The sequence below is a fragment of the Falco cherrug genome, chromosome 8 (assembly GCF_023634085.1).
Source record: "Falco cherrug isolate bFalChe1 chromosome 8, bFalChe1.pri, whole genome shotgun sequence".
NCBI lineage: Eukaryota > Metazoa > Chordata > Aves > Falconiformes > Falconidae > Falco > Falco cherrug.
This window is the reverse complement of record NC_073704.1, coordinates 53,861,984-53,887,858: the sequence shown is the minus strand read 5'-3', so window position 1 is coordinate 53,887,858 and position 25,875 is coordinate 53,861,984. Positions and strand designations below refer to the sequence as shown.

At 53.0% G+C, this 25,875-nt stretch overlaps 1 protein-coding gene across 2 annotated transcripts in view; it reads right to left on the bottom strand.

Annotated features, from left to right (window-relative positions):
* Positions 1 to 329: 329 nt before the first annotated feature.
* SH3PXD2B (SH3 and PX domains 2B) overlaps positions 330 to 25,875 on the bottom strand; it is a 78,028-nt gene continuing 52,482 nt past the window's right edge. The window contains exons 6-14 of one of the 2 annotated variants that reach the window (XM_055718447.1): positions 18,947 to 18,972; positions 18,588 to 18,623; positions 12,612 to 12,746; positions 10,995 to 11,099; positions 8,863 to 8,980; positions 7,356 to 7,582; positions 6,748 to 6,797; positions 6,129 to 6,254; positions 330 to 5,143 (exon numbers count right to left, since the gene is read on the bottom strand). In XM_055718447.1, coding sequence (XP_055574422.1) covers positions 3,647 to 5,143; positions 6,129 to 6,254; positions 6,748 to 6,797; positions 7,356 to 7,582; positions 8,863 to 8,980; positions 10,995 to 11,099; positions 12,612 to 12,746; positions 18,588 to 18,623; positions 18,947 to 18,972 — 2,320 coding nt within the window. In that variant the 3' untranslated portion in view covers positions 330 to 3,646. The remainder of the gene's footprint in view (positions 5,144 to 6,128; positions 6,255 to 6,747; positions 6,798 to 7,355; positions 7,583 to 8,862; positions 8,981 to 10,994; positions 11,100 to 12,611; positions 12,747 to 18,587; positions 18,624 to 18,946; positions 18,973 to 25,875) is intronic. The other variant, XM_055718449.1, reaches the window with a different exon arrangement.

Here is a 25,875-nt window from a genome sequence, read left to right as displayed (position 1 = left end):
CCAGGAACCCTAAGTCAAAAGTCTGAGCCTCGTGACTTGCCCCAGCCCTGTTGCAGGGGATGCTGCAGCCAGCAGCCCTTGCTGCAAGCCAGGCAACACTGCACCACCCTGTTCACCTCCCAGCAGACAAAAGTGCCCAAGGCCAGAGAAACGTTTCACTCACCTGAGGATAGCTCCTCCACAGCACGAGGGAGTGCAGCTCAGCGGGTCAGGGCTCCTTGCTGGTTCCATGCTGCAGTGACCAGCAGCGTGTGTCAGACCCCTGGGCAGAGCTGCCATCGTACCAGGCAGGAGAGCAGCACCCCAGACATACATCAGCCAGACATGGGTTCACAAGGGTGCTTGAAACCAGTCAAGCAGTTTCTTTTTATTTCTTAAAAAAAAGAAAACAAAACCCCACCAAATAATAATAATTAAAAAAAAAAATAATCCACCCCCTAATGGTGAAAGTATAGATACGGCATTTACACAGCTACATCTATCTTCCGCTGACCACCCTTCCCACCCCCCACCCCCCCAGTAATGTAGATTTATACACACTTACATAATATAGTGAGACACGGACAAACAGATGGGCTTAGAGAGCCTGCGAGAAGGAGCAGGGCACAGTGGGTGCCTCCAGCCTGCCAGGGATGTGCCGAGCCGCAGGACCTCCCCGACACCCGGCTCTTCTCCCCCAAGCCATGGCGATGCTCCCCCTCCCCTTGCTGCAAGCCCCAGCCTCAGGGCTGCACTAGTGATGGGCGAGGTGGGAGGCTGGTCTGGCTGATGGGGTGATGTGCCTCTGGGCAAGCTCAGGGTACCAAGCCTCCCGGCTGCCCTCCTCCACCTCACGAGGTAGTCGGGGATCTCAGCCGCGTTGAACGTGCGAGGTACAGAGAAGAGGTGCAGCCTGGCAGAGGGCATGAGCAGCTGCTGAACCAGGCGGACACGTCAGATGCGGGGGACAAAGCCCTGCCAGCCCAAATGGCTCTCAGCATCTTCCCGACAGGAGCCACTGCCCAGCCCGCGGTCCCTTTGCAGACAGAAGTGTTGTAGGAAGGGGTAAGGCTGCAGGGGTCGGCATCCTAATGAGGGTGACACCACCACCCCACCCCCAACTTGGGCACTCACCCTACCTTCTTGGAAGCTCTTTGGGAACAAGGGAGTGATCCTGTCACACGCTCAATGCGTCAAATACAGTACTTGTGTCAGCAAAACGAAGCACTACCAGTTCTGAGGTTCAGTCTGGGAGGAAAGCAGAAATAGCCCTCATTTAGCACAGAGGCCACAGAAATAGCGCTGTCCCCTCTGAGGAAAGCCAGGGGCAGCGAGGTCTCTGCGACAGAGAAAGGAGAGAGACTTCTGAGATCAAAAGGCCATTCAGCAAAGTGAGAGCAGGACACAGTGCCATGGGGAAAGGTCACACAGCCCTTCCACCTGCTGTGCGAAACTGCCAGTGGATGGGGGACACAGGGCCAGCCCCCTCCCCAGATATAGAGAGGGTTGGATTTGGCTGCTGGGCAGCTCTGGCTTAACTCATCCTGTCCCCATTCCTTTCCAAAGAAAAAGGGATTTACTGGAGCAAGAGATACACAAAGACAAGGCAGCATTGTTCCCCCAGCCCACCCTGCAGCTCTCCCGGGAGCACATCAACACCTTGCAATGTGCCACACAAGGAGCTTTGTTACTGGAGTGTGTGGCAGAAGTATTGCTTATTGCCAGCCCAGGTGAGTCAGCCTGATCAGAGGCTGATGTGCCACCAGAGAAAACCGTAGGTGGGAGGGTGAGGAATCAGCCAGAGACTGGGGTGCATGAATTCCCATGGCTAAAAATGAACCTTGGGGCTTCTGGATATGAGGCTGGAGTGGGGTGCTCAGGACTTCTCTATCAGATCAAACCAGGGCTGGGACAAACTGCCCCATCACCCTCCCAGAACGACCCTGGCCTGAAGCACCACCATTTTCATTCTGTTTACAGACAAGAGAGATCTTCAATTCCACGTTTCCACAGTAGAAGACATGGGACACAGAGGGAAGCGAGCATCTGGGGGGAGTGGAGAACACTCCTTCAATTCTGCCAGCCCCAAATTAGAGGGAAAACTATACTAGTTTTCAGCAGCAAAACAATGTGGCTGCGGAGCTGTGGCTGCAGCACTTGCACTTGCAATTAAGACTAGAAAGGGCAACGGGGCTTGGTCAACAAGAAACCCACAGAAGTGCTGGATTTAAACTCTTCTGGAGAGAGAAACGTGGCCCTGAATCTGCAAGCAGTCAAGTATAGAAGGGAAGAAAGCAGCACTGGGGAATGACAGCTCATCCACATTCATCCTCCTGCTTGGATAAGAAACACCGTAGGCAAGATTAGGTTTGGCAGGCAGGAATGTCAGCACGGAAAAACCCCAGGCTCTGCTTGATCTGAAGGCCCCCAAACAGCCCACCAGGCAGGATGAAATGAAAGTACCAGGAAGACAGGCAGATGGGGTGACGAAGAAGGCAGGGAGCCCCTGAGCACCAGACATGCCTCACAACTGGTTGTGATGAGGAGCTGAACTCCCACATTCTGGATTGCACTTGATAATATCAGCACCTACTGAAGGACCCACCTCCTGGCTGCTGCCCGCCAGCCTGGGGAAGCTCAGTGGGTCACAGGGACGGGTGGTCCCCTATTAGTCCAACAGGCAGGGCAGTCTGTGTGGGAAGGAAAGCAAAGCATTCTTTCCAGGGCTTTGGGGGTCATTTTGGTCCTCTGTGCCTTGCATAGTATTCTTCAGCTACCGAAGCAAAACACCTCTTGTTTGGTTGCAATACTGCGAGGGAGAAGCCTGCATAGCATCCTGGATCAGCACAGAGAGGACCTGTTATATATATGTGTGTATGTATCTCTTTTTCCGTATTTTTTTTTTTTCCACCAGGAGGATTCTGAAGTTAACACTTGTCTTTGTAGAACAGGGAAGGACCAAGGGGCAGTCCCGCGGCATGCATGGTGGGGAGCAAGGATCGCCCTTAACTGGAGCGCAATGCCTGTGCCTGCACATGCACACAGAGCTACAGGGACCCCGCTCTCAGCAATCATTCCTTCTTTTGGCCACATTCCCTATGCCTCTGCTACACCCCTGGAGTCAGCAATGTCACCTACAACACTTGACAGTGACCCTGGGCCTCAGGCAAAGGCAAATCCTTTCCTGCAGCCAGATTTCCTTCATTAGTACCATGCCACTCGTCACTTCCCTGGCTACTGCGGTATTTCTTTTTAATCCTCCATACAGGTGGCAATAATGGCTATCAAGGTCCATCTCCCCAGCACGGAGAACCACGGTAGCTGTCCTGTGCCACAAAGCTTGGCCAGAGCAGCTCTGGCTGCATGGCTGGGCTGCCCGTACGGCCACAGGAGCAAAGTGCTCGGGGTGGGGGACGGGGACCTGGGGAGGCGGGTGGGTGGGAGCACATGGGTGGGGAGGGGAGGCTGAGCCGCTTCCCCCACACTGCTGCCAATGGGCACCAGCTGGGATGCATGGGATCTCAATTACTATCTTTTCTTTTTTTTTTTTCTTTTTTCTTTTTTTTTTTTTTTAAAGCCAGCCTCACAGAAAACTATAAATTAATCTGCTAATTAAATACTCAGGTGAGAGACCAGGGAACCTCTGGCTGTGCAAGCAGAGGAGCGGCTATGGCTTCTTTCGTAGGTAATTGGAAGGGATCCAGCCCTCCCAGCATGGCCCCCCAGTCAGGACCTTGCAAAACCACCAGCCACTGCTGTTCTTCTCACGAACTTCAAACAAAGTTCCTTCTTTAAAACTGTTGGTCTCCTCATCGCCTTCAAAATCTGCCACTGCCACATAGAGAGCTTCCCTGGTGATGTCCGGACTGGAGATGGGGGCTGAGGTCCTCTCCTTGGCTTCCCCTCTCTCCGCTGCCTTGGATATGGCCTTTGGGCTTACGCTGCTCTTCACTTTGGCTTCGTCTTGGATGGAGGCAGGGAGGAAGGGCTTGGCTTTTGGGGGAACCAGCATGGGCCTCCCCGGCACTGGGGATGACCTGATTTCAGGTGCTTCCCGTGCCGGGGCCCTCAGCTCTGCCGCTGGGACAGAGGCAGGACCCCCTGTTTTCTTGGGGGGTGGTGGTCTGCGAGGTGGCACGACGGGGCGCTGCGGCGGGGGCTCCCTGCCACCCGGCGTGTTTGCTGGGCCTGGGGGAGATTTGGGCAGTGCCTCTTTTGTGGCGTGACCATCCAGCTTGGGCAGGGGTTTGCTTTCCATGCTCGGTCGCTCCTGAAACCTTCCAGAAGCCTCCGAAGAGACCACGGCATTACTGATGGAGCTTTCGCCAGAAGCAGTGTCCTGCTCGGAGGGCTTCTCTGGGCACTTTGCAGGTCTCAGCTTGCTCCGCAGGCTGCAAATGTCCAGTTTATCGTCAGCTGGAGGTGGGTCAGTGCGGGGGGCTGCAGCAGGTTTTGGCCTGATTTGAGGTCTTGACTTCAAGAACAGATTCTGGGCAATGGGCTCAGGCTTGTCCTCCATGGGCTCAGCTTTTGGCTTAGTTGGCTTGACAATGGGTCGGAGGTTTGGCTTCTTCACCTCCTTGGCCGACACCTTATGTCCACATTCCAGTCCCATTTCGTTTTTCAGCTGGAAGAGTTTGCCCTTCTCTGGTTTGAGCTCTGGCTTCTTGCTGTCCTTTGGGGCTGCTGACTGCTTAGGTGGGATCATGGGCAAAATCATCCCTGGGGGCTTGGGGGGAGGCCTCTGCCTCTCCAGTAACTCGCCTTCCGATTTAATGATGGATTCCTTCCTGGGTGGCAGGCTGGGCTTCTCCTCTGTGTCACGGTCCGAGATCTCCTCATAGCCACCGGTGAAGGCTAGGTCCCTGCTCTCAGGAGCCTCCTTCCCCTTCCAGTCCTTGGCCCACTTCCCACCACAGTCTGTGCCGTTTGGAGGAGCCTCCGGCAAAGGACGGCACGGTCCTGTTGCTTCCTCGTTGGCACTGCCATCAGCTGTGGCGTCGCTGAGCCGGAGCTGAGCCATTTCGTTTGGTAGTGGAGCCAGGAAATTCGGCCTGGATGCGTTGCTGGTTTTCTTGTACTTATCGATGAAGGTGGCGGGGGCCCAGCCCTCCTTCTCCTCGATCTGAATGTACCACCAGCCACTCAGGTTCTTCTCAATAACCTGCCAAGAGGAATGAAAAACTCAGACTTCCATGCAGAAGCCCTCTCTGCACAAATGGGGATGATGGGTGTCTCTGAAATGATGTCAGGGTGGCATGTGCCCTCAGTGCCTCTCCATCCAAAAGCTAAAAGTAATGACAGGACTTGTATCCTAATGGAGGAAAACACGGGAACAACCTCTGCCAGGGAAGGGGACCTGTGCGTCACGGTACTAAGGAACAACACAGCCACATCAAGGAGCTGTGGCTGCACTGTCACCGTCCCACCCCAGAGGCAGGACAGGGATGCTGGGTACCGGGATGCCGGCCGGGTACCGGGATGCCGGCCGGGTACCGGGATGCCGAGTACCGGGATGCCGGGTACCGGCCATGGCCACTGCGCGGCACTGTTGGAGCGAGCAACCCGCAGCGACACCGCACGGAGCAGCCACCGCCAGCTGTGCGTGCTCCAGAGGTGGGGCTGGGACCTGGGAGGCACTGACTGGGGCAGCCATACAGAAAAAGTCCTCTTGGCGAGGCACAGCTTATATTTGGAAAAGCAAAATAACATTTGCAAGAGGGATCTTGCCAGCAAAGCGGGTGTGCCAGGAAAGCAATTCTGGAAGGGCTTTTAACTTCACACCTGGCCTAACTAAAAAAAAAGCCACCATCTCTACCCTGATTTGTGATGTGGGTTTAATTTCCATTAGCTCAGACAACACAGCACCCATGCGCTTGGGGTACAGGAGGCCACCAAGAGCACCATGGACTCCAAAGTCTCATGAGCTCGTACAGGTTTCTCTCCCATGCTAGGCGACCCCTGGGCTGTTAACAGTCCACGGAGGCAATCATATGCCCCACCATGCCTGGTTTCCACCCAGAACACTGTGGTGAGCGTATCCTCCCTGCCTGGAAAGCAAGCTCCTGCCTGAAACAGGTCCCAGGGCAATGGGAGTCAGGAGTGCTGTCCTGACGTGAAGATGGGAGAAGGGAAGATGACAGTCTCACCTCTACTTTCATTCCTGCCTGGAAGCTGATGCCGTCAGGGATGGTGGTCTGGAAGTCAGCAATGGTGTAATATTCCTCTTCCACTTGAGGAGGGACAGGAGGTTTAGGCAGGTTCAAACCACGTGGCTATGACAAGAAAAAAGAAAACCCATCAGCGTGTTTCTACAGCAGGTGTGACACAACATCCACACAGCCCACTAGCCTGCAGAGACACAAGCCAGCACAGCCAGGCCAGAGAGATCAGCTGTGCCCATGGAGCATCCTCACCAACACGAACCAGCAAGCCATTTCCAGGCTGAGCAGGAAACTGCTCAGTGCCAGAGCTCTCGCTGACAGCAGGGTCACCCTCCCCAGAGGGACGAAGCCACTCTGCAGCCTCCCACTGGCAACTCAGCCTTGTAGGACAGACTAGCCAAAAGTTCATTTAAAGACCACACGCAAAGACAGGAGTCTTAAGTCAGCAGGGAGGCAGCGTGCGTACTCCAGCCTTGACCAAGAGCAGAGCCCACGGTACAGGGGCAAGATCCCAGGCAAAGAATAAGCAGTGACCAGAGCTCCTTCCAGTGCTTCTCTCCGACTCCCTTGCCACTGCTGGTCTCCTACATCAGCTGGCACTTACTATGGTGAGATCTCGGCGAGGTGGGGGTCTCTGCCTCATCTTTGGTGACTCTGTGGAGGAAGAATTTCAGATACTGTTGAGTTTCTGGCTTTTGGTTTCACGTGTGTTCACAAAAGGCAAGTAGCAGAGAAAACAGAAAGGCAAAGACCAAACCTGACCCATGGGGCAAGGAAGCTGAAGGAAGAACCTGTCTGCCTGGTACCCTGAGTAGCATGGCTCACTCAGGTTTCAAGGACATCCCACTAGAAGAGGAACCATCTTTGCACCATTTGTTTTTTGCACTTTGACCATGTGAGACTGCTTTTTTATTGCAGACCTAACCCAGAAGACCTGGCCTGCAGAGGGATTAAAATGCCCCAGCTTCTGAGAGGAGAGCATCTCTAGCTGAACCTGCAGTCTGGGAAGGGATCCCCATCACATTGCTGATCCTCAGCAGGTCCCTGGGCAGCACTGTGCCCGTGCAATGCCACCTCCACACCTTGCTGCAGAACTCACAGCACCTGCAAGCCTTCTGCCTCCCTCACACCCCATTACATCACCCAAAAGCCTGCAGGAAAGGCTGTGCTTATCCCCCAGCCACCACCAGCCTCTTCCCGACCAGCACTTACTGCGTCGGATATCAGCATTGGGCAGGGGACGACTGTCAAATCTCCCATCCCTTTGGCCAGTGAGTCCATCCTTCTCTCGGCTTGCCAGGACCTGCTGCCGGGAGATGCCATCCAGATCCAAGGCACATGAATGAGCGGAGGAGCCTGACCCCAGCTTCTGTGAGAACATCTCTCCATTCCCCTTTTTGAGGTAGGAGGCAGGGGCCCAGCCTTCTTGGCCCTGGTACCTGCAGTGGTAACAATGGCAGCGTCACTGCGCAGAGCCCTGATGCTGCACCGGGGCTGCGAGCTCTTCCTGGGGGAGCAACCCACTGCACTCGAGTGGTGTTGAGCCCTCAGACCTGGAGCCAGAGCTCCACACACATGCTGACCAAAGGTACCGTGTGATCTGGGCAAAAAGAGCTTGCCAGGTGTCATGCTCCGTGGCACACGGGCACCTAGAGAGCTCCAGCCATGACTAACGCTCCCATGCAAGCTGGCTGCAGCCAGTGGACCAAGGGCTGGGAACACCACAAAGCCCCATTTCCTTTGTGCCTCGGCAGTGGCACCGGTTCAGGAATAAAACACACTGACAGGGAAAGCAGAAGGGAAAACGTGAGGGCTGCTGCTAGGATCGATGTACCTGGTCTTTGGAGAAAGCACAAGCCCTCCGCCTGCGTGCCAGCAGCCTGGATCCCTTCCTTGCTCTAAATTTGCACTGTTTAGGAGAGAAACCAGCCCCGTGATCCGATTGAAAAACCACATCTGCAGAGTTTCCCTGCCATGCTGGAGGGTCCCGTGCCAGTGTCAGAGACTCTGCCCCGCTGGCTGGGCTGCAGCCACTGTGCTCAGATGGCACCGGCTACTGAGCTTGTAATTGCCTTTAGAGTTCTTGTGGCAGCTCTCCTCCACTTGAAAAGTCAATGGATGTTTTTCTGGGGCTTTGCTGCTGCCAAGACCACAGGTTCAATGTAAGGTTAAGAAAACTGCAGCATGTGCTCCCACCCTGCTCAAGTCCGGCCATTTGCTAGACCACAGAAAAGAGAAAATGAGCTTCCAGCAGAAAACAAGTATCAGCTCAGGATGACCTGGAGTCTTTGGCACACCCTGCACACAGCAGACCTGGCCCGGACAATGGCTCTTCTCTGCAGGAGCCTCCTAACACAGCCAGAGGATCCAGCCTGCCTCTGGGACACTTGCTGGTTTTCCTATCAGCAGCACAACGTAACACTAATGCTCTCATACTGGTTCCTTTGCACTGCTGGGGCATGTGATGCCATGACGCAGTCCACCTCCCCACACAGGAAATCGGGGGATTTTAAAGATGTTCAACCACAGCTACGCTTGGCTGAAGGCCTGAGTGTCCCCTAGCCTTGGTTTGATGGGACAGAGAGAGACGAGTTCTGGTAATCTGCCGTTCCCAGTACCCTAGACTTGCCTTCGGACTGTACATCCCATGCACATTGGGTCTCTGCTTTGCACAGCCCCCAGCTGTGTGTCAGGGAAGAGCAAGAGGTAGGGACAGTACCTGATTTTCCACCAGCCCTCCAGGTTCTTCTGGATCACCTCCACCACAGCCCCTTTGTCCAGGTTCATTTCATCCTGGTCTCGTGCAGTATATGGGTAAATAACAGTGTACTTCTCCTCTGTCAGAAAGAAAGTGCAGTTTCACAGAGATATTGTTTTATGGAAACCTGGACTCAGTTGAACAATAGCTTTATACAAATGATAGTTCTTGTAATACAGGTGCAAACACACAGAGATACACAACCATTCAGAAGAGAAATGCCAGTGAAATGTATTTCAAAACAAACGCAGCTGCATTTTGAAATGTAAACTTTGGTGAGCTAGTTGGCTGAAGGAGAAGTTGTCTAAACCAGTTCCTCATCTCCCTTAGGACCAGAGACTATCTGTTATATGACAGCTCTCCTTTCACCTGCTCTCCACAGAAGCTCTTTGATGGATCCTTTTCAGTTCAAATTTCTTTCTCTGAGCCTCTGAAGAACTGTCCTCTATACAGGGAGACAAATCCCACAGGCAGTCAGGGAGTAACCCCACACATACAGACGTGCTCTCACGCACAGCTGAGTCCCTCCAAGACATTGGTCAAAACCACATGGTGAGCCTGGAGAAGAGTCTGACGTCCTGTCCACTAGACCAAATGACTGTAAGCAGGGACATGGATGCTCTTCCCTTCAAGTGGAAGGGAAACATCCTAACAGCCATGCGGACAACATGTTGGACAAAACAGATCCATCCATCCACCCCTCTGCCTCACCTTGTCCTGTCTCCTCTGGAAGAAATCCAGGAAAGCAATTGCCTGTGCTTAAGCAGTGCCACAGTAAGGTGAAAGCCATTTTAGGAAAAATCTATGTCCAAACCCCACACCTCTGGACATTCATACATCCCTACCACGCAGGTTTCCTGGATTTATCTTCTTGGAGGAGCACAGCCCCTCAAGGGCCCGATTTCCCACCCCCTTCATGCAAATGAGTCAAAGGAGAAAATGTCCTGTCACATCCAGCAAAACCAAGCTGGCTCTTTCTCCTGCTGACCCCATCTGAGGCACCAACCCCAGGGCCATGGCTCAGGGGAGTTACTCTTACAGGAACTAAGGCAGCAGTTGCAAGAAGTCTGTATACATGTGTCAGGGGAAAGCAGAAACTCCAGCTTCTGTACCCAAAACAAGCCTCAAAAAGTAAGAAGGAACAGCTGACGAGAGGGAAGAGTGTGGACATGAGCGGCCCTAAGGGATGGTGAAGGAGCACGTATGGCACACACTGAGGCCTGACACAAGCATGGTTCACCACATGCAAAGTAGACATGCAGACAAGGCTCCAAGCACAAAACATGGGCAGCCAAACAAGTCTCTATGAAGTCCACCTTGACCCCATCCACTGGTGTATAAGTCCCCAAGAGTCCGACGGCGGCCAACGTGCCTGGGCAGAGACCAGTATCTCCATGGGACTGGGAAGAGCATGTTGGGGAAGCAGGAGAAGGACAAGAAAGGATGTAAGGAGGTGGCACTTCAGGTCCAAGAGGAGACAGGGCTGACACCAGCGAGGGGCACAGACTGTACTCACCTGGAGCCCTCCGGGGACCCTCCCTGGTCTGAGCCCCCCTCCCACCTCCATCTCCCCAGAGGGGCCGAGCCAGCAACAGCACTGCTTTGAGCATACAGTGGTCAAAGGGAGGATGTGTCCTCCAGGGGTGCTTCAGATTTGCTCTAAGCAGAGGTTGCAACCTTGCATTTCTCGTAACGGGAACTCATGCGTGCTCTTTCATTTTGCACGGATTTAGAAAACACATGACTTGCCCTAGGACTTGAGCTTTGCTCCTCCTCCAGTGCAGGTAAAACAGCTGCCTGGGGCCTAAAGGAGGCACTGGGATGGCAGAACTGAGCATTCCCTGGAGGTGGCACCTTCAGCCCCTCTGTGGGGGAGCAGAAAGGCCAGCAGTTACACCGCCAGCTGCAGCGCTGGAGCAGGGCACTGGGCAAGCAGGACCATTGCAGACAGACATGACTGAACAGCACGGGTGGGTTTGTCCTTCCCTGGGCTTGTGCCCTGCCTAACTCAGGGAGGGCTGTGCGGTCCTGCCAGCAGCTCAGTGCAGTCCAGCAGGAAGAAGCTGGGACAGGTGTCTCCAGCAGCCTCTTACCTTCATCGGGCTGCATTGAGAACTCATCCTGGACGCCATCCTGAGCCTCCAGGCAGGTCGCTGGCACCCAGCCTTGCTCCTCTGATGTGCTCACAAACCACCAGCCTGAGAAAAAAAACCAGCAGGTGGCTCAGCCAAGGGCTTCCACCAGCCAAAGCCTCCCTCCAAACCATAAATCTGGGGGGCTTTTCCCCTCCTTGCTGCCTAGAGAGGAAGCTGGGGTGACCCCAAAGCAACAAAGCCAAGCGCTATCTGAAAGGGAGCGCGGACAGCAGCGCGGAGAATCACACCTGAATGATATCTAAATGTACAGTTCCCCCTACATGAAAAACGGGAGAGGCTCTGAGAGCTGAACGGCTCCAGCCACCATGTTTGTTTTCCTTTTTTTATCCCTTCATAGTTCATTTTCCCTTAGTCTGGGTCAGGAAGCCCAGGCTAATTAGCAGAGATGAATACACTGTCTGCAAATCAATAGCTGACTCCTGCTGCGTTCTCGCCTTCTTTACATTTGTGGAAACAGCGAATTTTAAAAGCTAAGAGTAAATGCAGGATTAAAACATGAGCTCTCCCAGCGGAAAGCTAGCCAGCTCCATAGCGGCCACAAGCAATTCTGGGCCACCCTGGGTGTCCAATCAAAATAAATGCATGATCCTCAGTTATTAAAGCACAAGCTATTTCTGTCTTTGGGGGGGTGGGGAAATAAAGACAGAGCATTATCCTCAGAACCTCACTGGAGAGCCATTTAGAAAGACAACTAGGCTGTCAGGGAGGGAATCAGCAGCTACCTGCATGGAAGGGAAAACCAGGGCTGACATTTGATAAATAAATTATTTGCCATAGCTTTTGAATTGGCTGTGCTAATAGGTTTCGCTTCCTTCGGGGTTGCTTTTACTCTCCTCATTCTCAAACATAGCCCCTGGTGCAACTAATCCTCTGAGGACCAGCTTTCCAGAATTTAAAAATCTATTTTCACTACTGGTCTTCAACCCCCCAGCTAAGCAACTTCTTTTAACTTCAGGGAATAAATTCTGCTTTTCAACAAACTGCAGAAGCTGGGCCCATGACATGACTCGATCCTTTGGCAAACATTAAGAGCAAGTTTAAGTTTTGAAGCAAGTGAATATCTCGGCTGCCTGCTCTGCTCCACAGCCGGGTGCTTCATTGTGTTCGGATGCAGGAATCGTGAATGTACAATGGGGGCTTTCATGGGCACCATGAGAGTGTCCCTCTCTGTCAATAAAACAAGCTTGCCACCTCCGAAAAGCTTGGCTTTTGTCCTCGGGACCCATCAGCCAAGTTTTTCAGCATGAAGAAGCATAAAGTGAAGAGTGTAAAAGATGGACGGCGCCTGGCGCTCAGCACACGGGTAATCAGACCCTTCCTTTAGAGACAGTCCTGAAGTCTTGTCCACGCTCATACAGACAGCCTGCAGACTGACGCTGCTTCCTCCACATCCCACCTCAGCATAACATCCAAGGGCATCCCTGTGAGGTGCCTAGAGGTTGCTTTGCTTAAGGTCCTATTAGGAAAACACTGACAATACAGGATTGCTATTCCTGCCCTGCTCTGTAACGCAGAGTAGACCTGAAGCCCTCTGCCAAGCCAAACTCTCGGTACCTGATTCGTTCTTCTCAATGATATCCACCAACTGGCCCACGCACAAGCTGATCTCGGAGCTCTCCTGCTTCTGGTAGTCCGCCACCACGACATACTGCTCCAGCACCAAGGGGTCGACCGACGCAGAGTCAGCTCCTGCACAGTGGGGACAAGAACCGACCCATGTGCCAGGGTCAGCACCAGCTCCCAAGAGCACGGGCCACCACTCCCAAGCACCTGCTGGCCTGCGAACAGCTCCAGGACACCCTGGGGACCCCAGCGTGAAAGACGTGAGCCAGAGACTCGGGCAGAGTGAGGAGGAGAGAGACCAAACCAGCAGCCAGGTGAGATGGGTACAGCCAGGTGAGACCTTTCACTTGCTACCCACCTTCCTGCTCACAGAGCCGACCAAGCAACCCCAGCACCACCGCAGATGCACACCTGGTCCCTGCTGTGGGGGAGCGAGGGGCTCTCCTGTGCACTGCCATCAGCTACCCCAAGGCACAGACCAGCTCAGGCAGCAACTCAATACACACAACCTGCAGTGGGTTTGCTGGTCCTGGCTAAAGAGCTTGGACACCCAGGTGGAGGGGTGTTTGCAGGACAGAGCAGCATCCCCCTGCCATCAGGGGGGTGCCCGCAGGTATTCCAGCCCCTCCTCACAAGTCACCAGTGCCGTTTGCTCTCTCTGCTATTTGCTCCACTAACTCTGCTCCGCTCCTCCTGCTGGAGATCCCAATTTCATGTCAGAAAAGAAAAATATACCCCAAGGAGGAGCAGACGAAAGCTCTCCTTTGGCCAGAAAGAGGCCTGACACCCGGGGGAGGGCCGGGGTGGCCGGGCGCTGGTGGCACAGGGCTGGGCAGGCTGCAGGTGGCACTGTGGGCTAAGGCCAGGGGACAGCCGGGCATGTCACCAGCCCCTGCTCTGCCAGGGGACAGCGGCTGGGCACAGCACCGCAAGGCTGGCTTGTATTTTGCAGGCACGTTTTCCTTCAGGAGAGTGCCCTGGGTACAGATGCACGCCCTGCTTGGCGTGGCTTGCTATGGGGCACTGCGACAGGGGCTTCCACTCGCACCTGTCACTGCTTTAGGAACGTGGCCCCAAGCACATCCCTGTACGCCCAGCAAAGCGACCCTCTTCCCGCACGTGCACAGGGGCTTGCTGTGTGCGGGGGAGACCGTGAAGTGAGCCAGGGCTTTGCAGGCTCACGCGAGCAAGCGCTGCGGGTACTCAGTGCTGAGCCCAGCTCGCTCAGCACCACCGAGCCAGGCGTTTGCCTGGGCTCAGCCTCCCATCACCAGCCGCAAGGCGTTCGGTTACCCCCAGCACCAGCAGCACTTGCTCATCTGCCTCCAAAAACATCCAAGAAGGAAAAAGGTGTCAGAAAATCCTGCCCGTGCCTCCCCTCCACCCCCAGCCCTGGCTCTGGCCCCCTGTCCAACTCTTTTCCTTGCAGCTTCACAACCTGTCAGATGAAGACACAATTACATTACCCTGTTCTCCCCAGCTGCAGTAAGAATTAATTAATATTTGCCAAGTGCTTTGGAAATAGGAGAGTGTTAATTACTATAGCATGAGTGATACAAAAGAATCACACCCCTGATCAGGAGTGTTAAGCCATATTTACAGGGGCTGTGCATGTACTCTGAGCAGGGAGCCTCAAGTTTTGGGCTGGGGCAGAAATCACATCTGGCCCAGCCCTCCAGCTGCTACGACACGGCAGATACATGGGACAATCACCTCCCAGTCTCTCGAGGGTGTGAAACTACACAGAGAGTGGTAGTGCCTTGGGACAGTTAGGTGAAATGTGGCAAAAAAATTCAGACTGTTACCAGGAACAAGTTTCTATGGGCAAGTGCACCTACACCGCAAAAGGCTCCAGTGGCTCGCCCAACACAAGAGGTCTCAGCCTGACAAAACATCTTTCCTGTGGAGGATCCTATGGCAGGGCATAGATTCCCCCAGAGGAAACCTAGGGTGGCATACTCATCCTGAAAGGGTATGAGTAGAGACGGATAAGACCTAGCAGGTCCTTCAGCAATCCTAGGAAGTTCTGCTGCCTCACAGAGAAGTTCTCCTGTGCACAAGGTCACAAGCTCTCAAACTGGTTCTGAGAAAGAAAGACCACAAGAAGACGTAAATGAACAATGTATCTTCAGGACAGTCTTATTTAAGAGAAGAGGAGGCAAATTGTCCGTGTTACTCTGCTATAAACAGCACCCTGCAGAGCTCCAGGTGAGCTGGCCAAGCGCAGAGGATCTGTTACCACTAATGAAAGCTTCCTCCACGCCAAAACCCAGAGGTGGGGCACCAGACAGGATTAAAAATAGCGCTCTAAAGTGAATGGGGGATGCTAGGGCTACCTGTTCTACTAGCTCAATTAAAGGTTTGTGCTTAAAGCGATCAGGGATCTACCCAGCCCCCAAGAGAACAACAACAGCTATAGGAAGAGAGAAGTACTCTCCTTTCTGCCTCCCTCACTATAATTACAGCCATTGCTCTGAGGCTATTTGTAGATTCAACAGGCAATTCTGGATCCTCCAATGTACCTATTAAACCAACAACAGAAGTGGTAAACTGAGCTTGGAGGAAGAAGTAGGAGTTAATTTCAGGAGCATCTTCACCCGGCATAATCGTCCTTAACCACAAAAACACACACTGAACAACAAAACATCCTATGTATGGGCAGACTTAGGTCTTAAAAATAGCAATGGTGTAAACCTTACCATCTAAGATGAGACACAGTACCAAAGCTCTGCAGCTGTGGAGGGGAGGAAGCATCAGTACAGTCCAGAGCCCACAAAAGAGTGAGTTCTGCAGACAGCTGTAGGCAGGAGCACAGACTGTATATCCGGAACACCCCTCACCTGTGAGCTGAGACAAACCGTGGCTTAGAGAAGGGATGGGCATCGAGTCAAGAGACCACTGAGGTCCTTGGACTGAACTTGCAGAGATGATGCTTGCCGTGGATGCAGGAAGGTCGTTGGGGAGATGCACTCAGCTCTGCAGACAGGGCCAGGCAGAAGCTGCCCCAAGGCAGTGCTCATCCCAGCTGCCAGCCCAAGGACTGCTCAGCACCGTGACCCTGCTCTCAAGACATATCACATATGGGTCAGTCCATCAATCTTTGCAGCTTTTGCTTGAGCGGGAACTTGGCCACTCACCCAGTGTTGAGATGTACAAAACCAGTAGGAAAAGTCACAGATATGGGGTCGCTTGCAACATTTCCAGCCTTTCCAACTTCTGGCGTCGCAGTATCAGTGCCAAAAGCGAGAACTTTCTTATGGGGCTTGGACATCGGTGCCTTCAGATTGAAACATAGAGCTCAGAACTGAAATAAGGGGGCACAGGTATTTGTTTTTGAAGCCTGCCCTTGTTGTACACTCCAGTCTTTGCCTAATGCATCTTCCAAAAATGTCATACTTTGGATGAAGTTTCTTCCTCCAGTTTTGTGGCCCGTGCTAATCAGACCCAGTGCTCTCAGGACAGCCCCTCTTTTCCCAGACCTGATGATTTTGTAAAGATCAGTACTGCAAAAGTGATTTTCTTCCTTCTCTCACATGAAACGGGCACTAGATGCTGCACTGCACTCTTTGAAACCCCTCCCATCTCCCCAGGGATTTTTCCAGAACTGGAAAATAATCACATGGAAATACCGCTTGCAAAGGTCCCCCTGTGGCTGCTGTGTGATATGAGAGCTGTCTCCCCTGTCTCTCACTGTACTGAATACTGTGGTTTGGGGTCTCTACGCCACTGCAGGCACATTACATAGCACAGCAAAAAAATCACGGCCATGCAAAAGAGCATCAGAAATAAAACTGACGGGGATATTCGAGCTCCCTCCTAGCCTCCTTGGGCTGCTCCACCCAAATATAAACTCTGGAGACAGTTTCAGCTTCTTCCGCGCTAACTCAGTGCTGCAATGAGCCCGTGACTCTCCACCTATGCTTTCTGTTGAACTGCAAGAGGAAGAGATAATAGAAATATCCAAAACGGTCTGGGGGACTGACAGAACAACTGCTTCTAGACATACCTAAATCAGTGGCCAAGTCAGTCTTCAGAGTCCCAGAGTCTGGGGAACAACCCACCTGCCGGCGAGCTGCAGGCTGTATGGAGCCTGGGCCCATGCCTAAGGCTCGCAGACATGTGGGATTACAAATACTGGTAAGAAAACTAAGCAGAGGAAGCAGATTTTATTTCCAGCGCTCACTTACACTGGGCCCTCCTCACAACAGCAAACTTCACTCGAGTGTCTCGGTCACCGCAGGAGGCTGAAGGCAGGCAGCACTTTAACCCCCTTCGCATCCCAGAGTTTGCTTAAATCCCATTTCAAAACAGTGTTTTCTCTTCGACCTCAGCAACATCCTGGGGTCACTTAAGAAACCGGCCACGCCAACAGGATGGCAGAGTGAAGCTGCCCATAGCCTGCAGTGGGAAGGCAGGACGAAGCTGTGTACGCAAGCAGGAGGAAAGCTCCTGCTTCTCTAAGAGCCAGCATCCTTAAATCGAACACTGCCCTCAAAAAACTAAGTTATGCGTCAGAAATATTCTTCCTCTTCTTCTCAACCCCAGAGAGGCCTTCTTGTCTCTCATCTGTTGTAAGTGGACTGGATTCAAAGTGATCTAAACACACACTGATCTCATAGGGAAACGTAACACCCTTCCCTGACTCACCAAGTGTTCCTGCTGAGCCAGCACACAAAAGAAGTTTTCAAGATGAAGGAGATTGTATCTTTATTTTACCTCTGTTTTATCAAAAGAGAGGCGAAGGAAAAAAAACCTGCAGTTTTGTCCCTGCCCACAGCCAGATGCTTCTCTCTGCCTCCAAAGCTAGCTGAAGACCCACCGCTCAGCACAAGAAAGCTAGTACAAAACCCGCAGTCTGCACTTGCAAATGGCTCACGAGAGCTATAAAATGACCTTACCAAGGTCCAGCTTTGACAGACACACCTGCAGCAGTCAGACCTTGAGGAGAAAATGTTGTCCACAGGTTTTAACCTTACTGGTAAACCCCTGCTTATCAATCAGGAGAGCACCCTCTTATGACCTGTCCATGAGACCAGACCAAAACCAGGAGCCACCGTTCCAGCAGACATCACCCGAGCTTTCCATATGCATTCTACAGCTAGTTTCAGTTAAGATGCTGGGACACCATCGGCTCCTGAGGGAGGGATGACACGCTCCAGTGGGAAAGAAATTGGAATCACATCTTTGAGTCTCCCCTGTACCCTTTTTCTCCCTCCTCCAAGAGGAACCCACTCACCTGCAAGTGTATTTGCTTATGAAGCTCATGGCAGTGCCAACTCTCTGGCCAAAGCCCTTTCCACAACCTATTTCAGCAGAATCTCCATCCAGCCAAGGCTCAGACCTTCCTTCCCAAAGACCGCTGTGCTATTTTTATAACTTCTGCAACTCCAGTAGCCAAAAGATGCCCTCCTCAATCCACAGACTGAAGGCTCTTCCCCTCCTCTTACTTACCTCCTCCTCTTTCTGAGAAGCTCAGATAACCCATAAAACACACCAACTAGGAGGTCTTTTAGAGATGTTGCCCTCTCTTGAGGAGCAGGGGTAGAGCATCCCAGACACAACAGTCAACCCAAAGGCTCCCAGCCAGCGCAACCACAAAGCAGAACGCACTGCTGCATCAGGAGACTTTCAGCCTCACGCTGACCACGACACAGCTCAGACCCTCCTCCAGACTTGGGAATTTTTGTCTCCCCATCCTCCTGGCTGCAGCCCAAGCCCTGCCCTTCACCCGAGACCAAGACCACAGTGACACAGCCCCTGCACGTGGAGCTGCATCGCCAGCCAAGCGCCAGTCCCAGCCCGCCGCACCTCCTCTCCACTACCGCCCCATGTTCACCAGCCACCACAGAAAGCTACGGGGGACGTGACAGCTTCTTGCAAGGGGCTTGCCCGCCCAGCCCGAGCAGGTGTCCCCCCGGTGAAAGGCAAAGCAAGAGCAAGGGCCGGGTAGTGAGCAGCTGTTACTACCTCTCTGCAGGAAAGAGGCCGTTCTCTGGATAAACCCTGATGGAGGAACAAACAACGGGAGACAAGGCATGAGGTGGGGAGGGAAATGAACTCAAGTGGCAACAAGTCGATGAATGAGTGAATGGGGAGGCCAGCGCCGTGGGAGCACCACGGGAGGCACAGGGGACACGGGAATGGGACTTGGAGGCTGCAGTGAAATCCTGGGTGGATGGAGGGGGCATGCCATGTCAGGGAGCCCCACGGGGGAGCACAGCAGGGGTTTGGCTCGCCATGGGGCCAGGCTCTCGCCCTGCTCCAGGAGACCACAGTGAGTGAAAGGAGGAGTTGGTGGAACCAGCAGAGAAGAAAGGAGTCCTTACCAGACCTCTTCTTTCCAATGGGCTCCCTGAAAAAGAAAAGAAAGAGTGTCAGCAGAGAGACGGGGCCAGCTGGGTTGTCGGCCAAGTGACAAATCCACCCAGGAAAGCACAGCAGTGCTGGCCCTGGCAAGGCCGCTGACCTCCCTCAAACCAGCTAATGTCTCCATGGGTGACATGGGGCATCACCCGCCTTGCAAACAGTCCGTTTCTCCCCTCCCTTCATTTAGTAATTTAATACTTCAGTCTTTCCCACGGTGAGGCTCGGTTGCTGGCCTGGCCTCCTTGGTGGCTTGGTCTGACAGCCACAACTCCCACCATGTCACTTGGCAAAGGCGGGTGGATTGGGATGATCTGGCAGCACAGTCAGGAGCTGGGGAAGCCCAAACCCCCAAAGCTGCTCCCAGTACAGACCACAACTCCCACAGAAGCGGGCACCAGTCGGAAGATAGACAAAAAGGGAAATACTGAAGTTCCTCCTTGTCCCATGCCTCTCTTGGGGACAAGGATGGGGAGCAGTTGTGGAAGGGGCGAACATTACACTCCAAACCAGGACAAGTCATTAAAGTGCTGCAGAAAGAATGAACACCAGGGTTGTGCAGCAGCAGAATTGCCTCCAGGACACAGCAAGCAGGAGTCATTGGTAGTTATGAGGAGGCAATGAGGTAGCTTCAGCCCAAGTCCTCTTACTATGGCCAGTGCTAGCCACACCACCGATGGGATGGGTCAGAAACCACAGGACCTGGGTCCCTTCTCTTATTTGAACGTTGCCAAGAAACACGGTTGCTGAACAGTCTCAAACCCAGGGCACAAGCACAATTCTCTTCAGGGTCAATGAAATCTGGGGCATTTTACAACTTAAAAATAAACACCAAATCAAGGAAAATATGGGTCCAGAAAAGCCGCAAAAAACCATGGGTAACAAACCAAGACACCCAACCAGCCTGTCACCAGCCTGACCACAGTGGCCCATGTTGCTACAAAAGAGCTCTCAACATTATGTATAATTTACCACTGTGGCCTTGAAAACTGCTGTAGCGTGGCGTGACGGCAACCTGCTCCCTGTTCACTTACGGAGGAGACTGTTCTCCCCACCCCTCAGGCTCGCAGGTGTGATGGATCAAGCCCATCTGGCCAGGATGAAATATTCTGGTACCAGGAGACATGCATCAATCCTTGTTACTTCCAGGAAGAGTAACAAGCACAGAACAGTCACTGGAGCTTCCAAAGAGGGAAACAGTCACCTGGTGCTAAGGGGACACTCCTAAGGCTTTGAGCTGCCTGGCTACTGCTTGGAAAGGCAGCTGGACCAGCTCAGATGGACCCCAGGAGCCCCTTCATCTGCTTATGAAGTCCACCGGCAAAACAACTTTTCCCCTTCCCTCCCTTTTGTTTTCAGGCCAAGCAAAGGAATCCCCCCATGCTCCACAAGAAAGCCAGCCAGAGCAGGGCTATGCTTTGTTCTCTTTCAAGCTTATCTGCATTTTCAGACCATAATTACTGCAGACATTTTATTCCCCTAGAGTGATGGGGTGATGCAGGGACTTGGCTGCCTTCGAAGACTGCCCACCCATCCTGGCAATGCATTCTGCTTGCAATGCCTTATCCTCATGGTCCCTCCTTCCCTTTGCTCCTTAAACCTCTGGTACTCATCCATGGGGTTATTAATTAAATGAAATGCAACAAAGATGTACTAGAAACAAATGGGGAATTTGTTATCTAGAAACTGGAGACTATCTAAGTTCAGAGATGACGGACTGTGAAAGACCTGAATACCATGTCCCAGGTGCAGAGAACAATGAAGGAATCTACTGGACAGAGAATCCCAAAGACATTTCTAAACAGAGTCTGCACTACAGAGCTAAATCAGAGTTTATCAATAAGCCCCATTAAATTTGCCTCAGCTCAGTGGTTCATCGGGGAAGGGAGGCAAAGCAGGAGCAGATGAGCATGCTGGAGATCAGCAGGTGGGCATGGCACCCGCGTGCTGACAGGAGGGCGCTGATGGAAATAACTGGTGTTTTTCCCCTGCCATCTGCTACACCTATTACTGTAACTCATCCCCCTGTTTCCTTTCACCGGCTGCTCCATCTGAGCAAGGGGGCAAGGAAGGAGCTGCAATTTCGCTTTGCTGCTGGGTTGTTCCTGGCACGGATACAAAGAGCTGCAGGTCTGAAGATACAAAGAGCAGCCCCTGCCCACCACCTTGGAGGGACAAGAGCTCAGCCAAGACAGGAAACAGCAATAAACTCCCAGCAGCATCTCCTCCTCCTCCTCCTCCTCCATCCCCTGTGGACCAGAGAAAGGCACGCAGCAGAGCCTGTGCACAGCTTCCTGGAAACTGGTGGCTCCAGAAGAAGAGAAGAAGGAAAGGCCATTCTGTCTTCCACTGTGAAACTCATTTAGTGCACGCTCCCACAGCACCCAGGCTGTGCAGATGAACCAGGCAGTCACGGCACAGTTACAAGGCACCAATGCACAGCTGTGGTTGTATGCCACCAACCAGCCCCACAAAACTTCCCACGTGGTAAAACCCAGCACCGGTTCTCCAGCTGCTTCCCAGGACCTTCCCAGCTCGTTGCTGGGAACACTGAAGGCAAGGGTTCCCATGTGACTGGAGTCTCACTTAAAACACTGAGCAAACAAGACAGTCTCATGGTGGGCTCAGTTCAGCATCCTTCAAAAACTGAATAATCCCCCGGTGCAATCCTGAAAGGAAACTTCTGTATGTGGAGAACCCTTAGCATCAATTAATAATCCCCATGACACGTTTCTTTAGGAAAAGAGAGTCAGGTTTCTCAAGCATCTTCTTTAGCGTATCAGACAGCATCCCTCTGGATGCACTGACGGGAAGGAGTGAGATGGGGAGCAAAAGGCTGGGGTGAGGGCAAGAGGCAAAGCTAACCGCTTGGGAGGTAGGTTAAGAACAAACACAAGCAGGCTGTTCTTCAACAATATGTAGGTGAGCTGTTAAACTCCTTAAAGCAGGATGCTGTGGACACTGAAAGCCTTCATGGACTTACAGGGGCATAACTCAGGCAAGAAATGTTGATCAAAAGCCAGTAATTATAAAACCTGGAAAACCCTGAAGGCCAGAACAGTGTTTAAAGAAGAGGTGTTACAAGCTTGCTTAATTTTAAACTCTTTTCTAAGAGTTGAAAACTGTCATGTTTGGTGGCTGCTAGGCTAGGCAGGCTGCTGTGTGCCCCAGGGAGGTGGCTCTGAGGTTGCCACACAGAAGAGCCCACCCTGCAGTGGGACTCACAGGGGACACAGGTGCCCCGACATGTGGCTTGGGAACCTCAGCACCAGCCCTGCTGCCCCACTGCCCCAGCTCACAGAGCAGGAGAGGGACAGTGCAGCACCAGCACAAGGAAGACAACTCCAGCTTCTGCAAAGCCAGCCACACAGGAGCCACAATCAGCGTGCAAGACGAGACAGATCTGAGGTCAGCACTCCCAGAAAACATCTCCTGCAGGAAAACATCTAGCTCCTGTAAAAAAAATCCTTCTGTAATACAGTAATGCCATCAAAATAGCTATCAGGAGGTAGTTTATCTTGTAAGCTTGGAGATATTAGCAAAGTTTATGCAGGTGAGAGACTGAGAAATGGGGTACAACAGAGCTCTTGTTTGGGAGAACTGATGTTTAGCAAATGCTCCACTGAGCACTGAATGGAGCCCCTGTCCCCCCCGCGGCAGTGCCAGTGCTATCCCCGTGCTTAACCACTGGAGAGTCAGCCAAGCTGAACCTCTGGGAAAAGCCACCCTGTTAGCACAGAAAATCAAGTAGTCTGTCCATGCAAGGGGTTTGCATGGGCGCAAAGTGTTTTGCAGAGTGGATTCAACCCCTCTGATATTTCTGTCCGCTGTTGTCTAGGAAAGGCAGTTCTCAGCAGAGAGCAGTCTCAGGAGGAGACCACTATTTTGGAGTTGAGATCTAGCCTAAGCTCACGGTGAAGCTGCACGTAGGCATCAGGAGAACGGCAAAACAATTCATTATACAAGCTATAATTTGTCTGGGTAGTGGGACACAGCTCAAAAGCCACAAGCCAGCAAGCATTCTTAACCAAACCGACATCCATCAACTCAGGGATCTCTAGTTTACCAGCAAAAGCTCCTAGAATGGCTTCCTAGGTGGGGCAGCCACTCCATCTTGGAGCAGGGACCTGAGCCTCCTCTTTTTCTATTAAATTCCCTGTCACCTGGCCCAGGAATTTATGTCCCTATTATCCCCCAAACACCACACCAGGGTGACAATGAAAACTTTTGCCCCTAGCACAGCGCAGATACGAGGAAAGGTAAGCACACAAAAAGCTACAGGAAAGCGTGAAGAGACAAGACTTGCTTCTGGAAGATGCTGGCTACCAGTCTGCACTTCCAGTTTATGGAAACAAGGGAAAGGAGCAGATTTACTCCCTGTTTTAATGATGGAAACACGCTTCTGTCCAGCATCCTCTTCTCTGGACCGAACACAAATCTTTTAGCTGCCAATGGCTGCCAGCACCGCGGCCCTAAGCAGGACCTTTCAGCCAGCCCCTACGGGAGGCAAGCTGGCGCATCAGATCACATCAGCCCCGAGTCTCATTTCAGCCCAGTTCTCCCTTCTCTGATTTATTGGGGCTGGTGCCTGCCTGGCGTCCCTGTCAGTCTGCATGCGGGAAGCAATCAATTACTGCGACTGCCAGTGCCACCCCCACCTCACTGCACATCCGCGGGGCTTTGGGACTAATAGAGTAACGACAAGCTGCTGAAGTTGCTGCAGGCATAGCCTCGTTAGCAGCATACACTTTCCTCACCAGGTCAGGTCCTGGCTTATAATCACACACCTTCCAACCCGGATGGCGCGGGCAGCCCCCAGGATGAACAGCCCTTAGATTCAGCAGCAGCTGGGATGCAGTGCTGGACCCAGGTCCTGCCCCTCCACCTTCTCCTTCTGGTGATGCTTCCCCTGGCACGTGGCAGGGAGGAGCGGGGTTACTCCCTCTACACTTGGTCCTCCACCCCAGCAAAGGGGACATCCATAGCAGCAGAGCTGAACCAGCCCTGAACCACTACACAATCCCCTGCCTTTAGCCAAGGGCTCTTTGGGAGAAATAGCAGGAAGGCAAGCTGGGGATGTGAGCTTAGAGGGTAACCACACATATACAAAGGAAAGAATAAAATAATTTTTACAAGTTTTCCCAGGCTTTGGCAGCCATCAGCAGCCCTGCTTCAAGTGGGGTTTGTCCTGGGTGTGTTTGCACAGAGGAGCTGCAATGCTGCAGCCCCACGGAGCAGCCAAAGCGACAGGGACATTTTGCTGGTGTCCCAGGGGAACAGAGAGCTCTGACAGACAAGGTTTGTGGAGCGAGGAGAAAAGGAGCCCTCCTCCAGTAAGCCGCAAACAAACCTCTCCAGCTTCTGCTGTTTGGTGGCAAATGCCAGGTGAGCTCCAGGCCACCATAGAGGGACCCTGGCCCTGAGCATGCTCATGCTCCCTGGCAGGCAGAAGCAAAGCACAGGTCCACAGGTCAGCACCTTGGATCAAAATCCTCAGGGAGGCTCCGTGCCTGCCTACAGCTCAGTGCTGGAGCTGCAAGACATCAGTGGAAAGAAAACATAGCTCCTCAGTGCTTCCTCCCTCCACTTTCAACATTTGGGGTCTATAACCATAAACCGTGGCAGTAGAAGCTGCAGCCACCAAGACCCAGGAGTGCTGGGAAACTGGGGCAGGGACCCAGCGCTGTGAGCAGGACCTGCTTTAGAGATCACAGCCAGAGGGTCACCCGCCTGCCTGGCCTGCCTTCCTGCCAGGAGAGGAGCAAGTCCCAGAGGCCACCCTCTAAAGCGGAGCACAGCCCCACAGCAGTGCTGCTGGCTGAGACGGCGTCAGGGAAAGCCACCCACTCTCGCTTCACGCAAAGGGCTTCGAAGATCAGCTAAACTGGGAAGCAGCAGTCCAAGTGATGTGCACGATGCCTTTCCTGGAGGATGTTTGCTTAGCGGTAGCAGGAGGAGGTTTCTCATCTGGCTGCAGACTAGGCAAGTCAGATGTGGGGTTTCTCTGGTTCCCACCACCCCACAGCCCACGCAGCAGGCAGAAAGCACTGCTCCCAGTACACCTATTTGGGTGGTAGCGGCTGAAGCTCACCGGCCAAGCCCCCAGCTGGGATCTCCAACGACAGGACAGGCGCAGATGGAATCCCACTCACCACAGCCTCTGCTGAGATGTGGGCTCCACCTCTGCTATCATCTGCTCTTGTAGAGGTCGTGAGCCCTTAAAAAGCCTTCAGAGAATCCCGGTGCTGGGACTGCTGCCTGCCCCAGCCCCGCATGCTGTGTGGGCAGCCAGGGAGCCCACGGCAGCCTTTCAGCCCTGCCCTCTCTCTGCAGCAGACCTGCTGGACTCAGACAGACCCAGCGTATAATGATGAAGATATTTGAGAGAAGAGGAATTTACACCTTTTAAAGACATCAGGAACTCCTGCAGCCGGTAGCTTTCAAATCGTTAATCCACAGCCCCCAGAGGGAGCGAGGCGTGGTGCTCAAGGACATCTTTTAAGCACACTGAGGTACAGTAAGTTTGCTTTACAGGTGCCTGTGATCCCACTGAGTTGGGGGCGGGGGGAGGGGGAAACCCGAGGTTCATAAGCTAAAAGGTTCCAAACAACAATTTTAAGTGTCTTATACATGACGGAATGCTCACCTACCAAAACCAATGAAAGATGCTTTTAAAGAAAGAGGCTTCTCATGGCCAGGGACACCTCCTACCGAGGACAGCAGCTCTGCAGCCTCTGGGAAGCAGCACGAGGACGGCTCCCTCCCCAGCACGCCCCGCTTGGACACTGTGGACAATTATTAAATAACCACTTCAGATCTTGCTTCACTGCAGAGTTAACCTGGGCTCCTGCACGTTGCGGAGCTGAAATTCAGCTGGCAAGGAGAGTTAGCA